The sequence below is a fragment of the Hevea brasiliensis genome, chromosome 6 (assembly GCF_030052815.1).
Source record: "Hevea brasiliensis isolate MT/VB/25A 57/8 chromosome 6, ASM3005281v1, whole genome shotgun sequence".
NCBI classification, from domain to species: domain Eukaryota; kingdom Viridiplantae; phylum Streptophyta; class Magnoliopsida; order Malpighiales; family Euphorbiaceae; genus Hevea; species Hevea brasiliensis.
The window spans coordinates 1717627-1721188 of record NC_079498.1 but is presented as its reverse complement, the minus strand read 5'-3'; the positions used below and the strand labels follow the sequence as shown (position 1 = coordinate 1721188).

Here is a 3562-nt window from a genome sequence, read left to right as displayed (position 1 = left end):
GATCAATAATATCTAGCAGGTTTGATGTCCTGCTCGATGATGTAGGTTCTTCTACTATGTGGATATGTAACCTTTTGAATCTCCTGTTGAACAAGCTCCTGTGAGAAATTGAATAAGTTCTGGTTTCTTCTAATAACTTATTCAATGAGGGACATTCAAAAGATTCTACCATCCAACTATTAAGATGGAAAGTACTGGAAAAGGGGGCAATTAATATGTAGGAAATCCAAAGAAAAATCCAAATTGTGGTTGTTTGCACAAAGAAAAATCCAAATTGTGGCGCTTGTCCAATGAGAGCAGAGTGCAAACATCTTGCTAGCGCGATTGCAAGGTTTGTACCCGCTTTGCTTTGTACCCACTTTGCTTTTCAATTTCTTGGTTTCAGACTGCTGATAAATGCATATGAAATTAAGAAGTTGATATGCTTATTTGGTAGAGCAAATCTTGGATATCTAGAAATGACAAATGATGTTGCACGGAGATAAAATAATAAACATTTGTTGGTATAATCAAGTCTCTCCTGTCATCATACTTTGACATCCATCCTAGACTTTTTTCTGTTGGCTACATCAACGATGTGTAAACCTCTTAAGTTGTATCTACAGAAAGTGTATTGTTTTGAACAAAATCTAAATCTAAGAATTTAAATGCAGTGCAAATCTTTCCCTGCCAGACCCTTCAAAGAAAGTTGAAGAGAGATATATGGTTCCTAAAGTACCTCTTGGAAGCTCTAATTTGGTTGGAAACAGTGTGGTTGTCAATCCAATATCAGTGTCACTTTTAGAGTCTAACAAAACATTGGAATCTGGGGTAAGAACCCAAAATTGTGAACCAATCATAGAAGAGCCTAAATCACCACTGCATGAGCAGCAAATTGAAGATATTGTAAGTGAAGATATTATTGATGATGAAGAAGAAATCCCTACTATCCAACTCAACAATGAGACTTTCAAGGAGAATTTACACTACTTTATGGACAAGTATGGGCCCAATTTCCAAACTAGCAGTTCATCAAGAGCTTTAGTTCCTGTATCTGTGACTGTTGATTCAATTCCGATTCGCAAATTGAAGCAGACTAGCCACTTGCGGACGGAACATCAAGTGTAAGTAGAAATTCACTTTCACTTCCATAAATTAATGAATTTCTAGTGTTATGAGTATGAAAGTGATATGCACATGGTGTGGAATAAAAGATGACAAACAAACGAATAAAACTTGACAACTTGTTTCACGAATTTCTCTCAGGATGCACCATGAAATACTTTCTTTCAATCTATAATAGATAGACTCAAAAAAGTTTCAATACTATTATCACTTACTTGAATATGATTTGCAAAGAACTTATATGACAAAAAGTGAGAGAATTTGGTAACACTTACTTGAATATGATTTGCAAAGAACTTATATGACAAAAAGTGAGAGAATTTGGTAAAGGCAAGGCATCAGATACTAACAAACTGCCCGATAAACATGTATATTATATAATTGAAATCATAAGAAACACTTGATTACCATATTATAACATAGAATGGAACCTTGCATGATACATATTAACCATTTTTTTTTCTTTTTCTTTTTAAGCTATGAAATTCCCGATAATCATGAACTTCTGAGAGGGGTAAGATAGCTCTTTCTTACTCTATCTAGCATTGAATTGTGTTTGTATTCAAGTGCTTAAAACTGATATTTGATTATACTGTTAACTTACAGCTAAAGAAACGAGAATGTGATGATTCGTTGCCTTACCTTCTTGCTATATGGACAGCAGGTACAGCATAGAAAAAACATAATACTGCCAGTGAGATTGGTCAATTTATTTGAGCAGCCAATTAGATGCCAGGGGAAAATATTCAGAACATTTTTGTTTTCTTGAAAGTGGAAAAAAAGAAGCAGCAGAAAAAGATTGAGGGCTTTCAATGTCATCTTTGAGTTATCTCAATTCCATGTACTATTAACTGATCAAATGTTTGAGTAATGCATTGTGTCAGGTGAAACTCCAGATTCCTGTGAACCACCTAAGAAAAGATGCAATTCTCAAGGACCAGAACTTTGTAATGATCAAACATGCTTTTCTTGTCAAAGCATTCTGGAAGACAGAGCTAATATAGTTCGAGGAGCAATTTTGGTGAGTGAAACTGTTCGTTGTGCACATCCTTACTAGTTTAGTCGTAGTCATTAACATTAGAACCGTCTGTAAACAAACTAATCATAAAGCAATGCATCAACAGATACCTTGCAGAACGGCAATGAGAGGAAGACTTCTACTTAATGGCACGTACTTTCAAGTTAATGAGGCAATTGCATTTAAACAAGTGAAGAGATCCATTTTACACAAGTTTGTGCACAAATGATATATTACTCTAGATCATGTAATTTAAATTTTGAGTTAATCAAATATCAGTAGGCATTCCCTCTGTATGGAGATAATATTAAATGAAAGGTTAGTTTTAAAGAGTTATTGATAATCAAAACCTATCATACCAATCAATTTGAAATGTGACAAGCATGGAGTATACAAAAATCAGAACTCAAATTTCTAAAAATTTGAACAAAAAATTTTTGAACAAGTGTTAGAATTCATGTAAAACTAACTTGTGCAGGTGGATCCTTCTCTTGAGAAAATAATCTTAACTTGCTCTTTTCCATGTTTTAACATGGATTATCAAGTTGCCATGTTTGTTATATTTTTTGCAGGTATTTGCTGACCATGAATCCAGTTACAGTCCGATTATTGTGCCTAGGAGTTTAATATGGCAACTAAAGAGGGGGACTGTATATATTGGGACATCACCATCATCAATCTTTAGAGGTAATTTAGTATTATGCAAAATGAAATATAACATTTGACAATCACATGCATGACCAAGAAAACTTCTTATTTTTAACTGCAGGAACTAGATCAATAAGAGACATTCAAGAAAATTTCTGGAGAGGTATGAACTTATTATTCAAAAAATCAAAATCACCAATGAAATTAGCTGCTGTTATTTAATATTGAGTTTAAAATTTTATAATAGATGACTTAGTTACAAGTAATACAAATATGCACACATGAGCAAATAAAATCAATATGCATATGATAGCAGAAACCAAAAGAATACAAGTATTCCTTTATGTAGATGATCCAACATAAATAATAGTACTCAATTGCTGAAATTTATGTTCTTGTAGGTTTTATTTGTGCCAGAGGATGGGATACAAAAACGCGTCAACCGAAACCTCTTTCCAAAAGATTCCATTGTCCACCTAGTAAGATGGAAAGGGCTGGAAAAAGTACCAATATGCAAGAATCGGTACTAATTAATGGCACCTCAAGCATGTCTTATGGTGGTGGATCCTAGTTCTTGTACATAATTTGCAACTACCTTTGAGATTATGTTCTACTAGCATTCAAAATAGGATTTTTTTTTCATTCCCATTTCTATTGGAAAAGGGTTTTTGTTGAACTTGAAGCCATGACTTTCAGTCTAGGATTATTATTGGGTGTACTAATTATTAGACCTGGCCTGGTTTTTCTTAGGCCCCCACTCATTTTTAAGAAATTATCATTTAAATTCTTTAA

General features: G+C 33.6%; 2 protein-coding genes across 2 annotated transcripts; both read left to right on the top strand.

The window, feature by feature from the left end:
• The first annotated feature begins 250 nt into the window (after positions 1-250).
• On the top strand, positions 251-2161 carry LOC110647107 (protein ROS1A-like). Its single transcript, XM_058149240.1, has 5 exons — positions 251-331; positions 654-1103; positions 1582-1618; positions 1711-1768; positions 1989-2161. The coding sequence occupies exons 1-5, from the start codon at positions 291-293 to the stop codon at positions 2159-2161; spliced, it is 759 nt and encodes a 252-aa protein (XP_058005223.1). The 5' UTR covers positions 251-290.
• A 55-nt stretch (positions 2162-2216) lies between these two features.
• On the top strand, positions 2217-3562 carry LOC110647101 (DNA glycosylase/AP lyase ROS1). Its single transcript, XM_021800778.2, has 4 exons — positions 2217-2294; positions 2695-2809; positions 2892-2933; positions 3172-3562. The coding sequence occupies exons 1-4, from the start codon at positions 2217-2219 to the stop codon at positions 3339-3341; spliced, it is 405 nt and encodes a 134-aa protein (XP_021656470.2). The 3' UTR covers positions 3342-3562.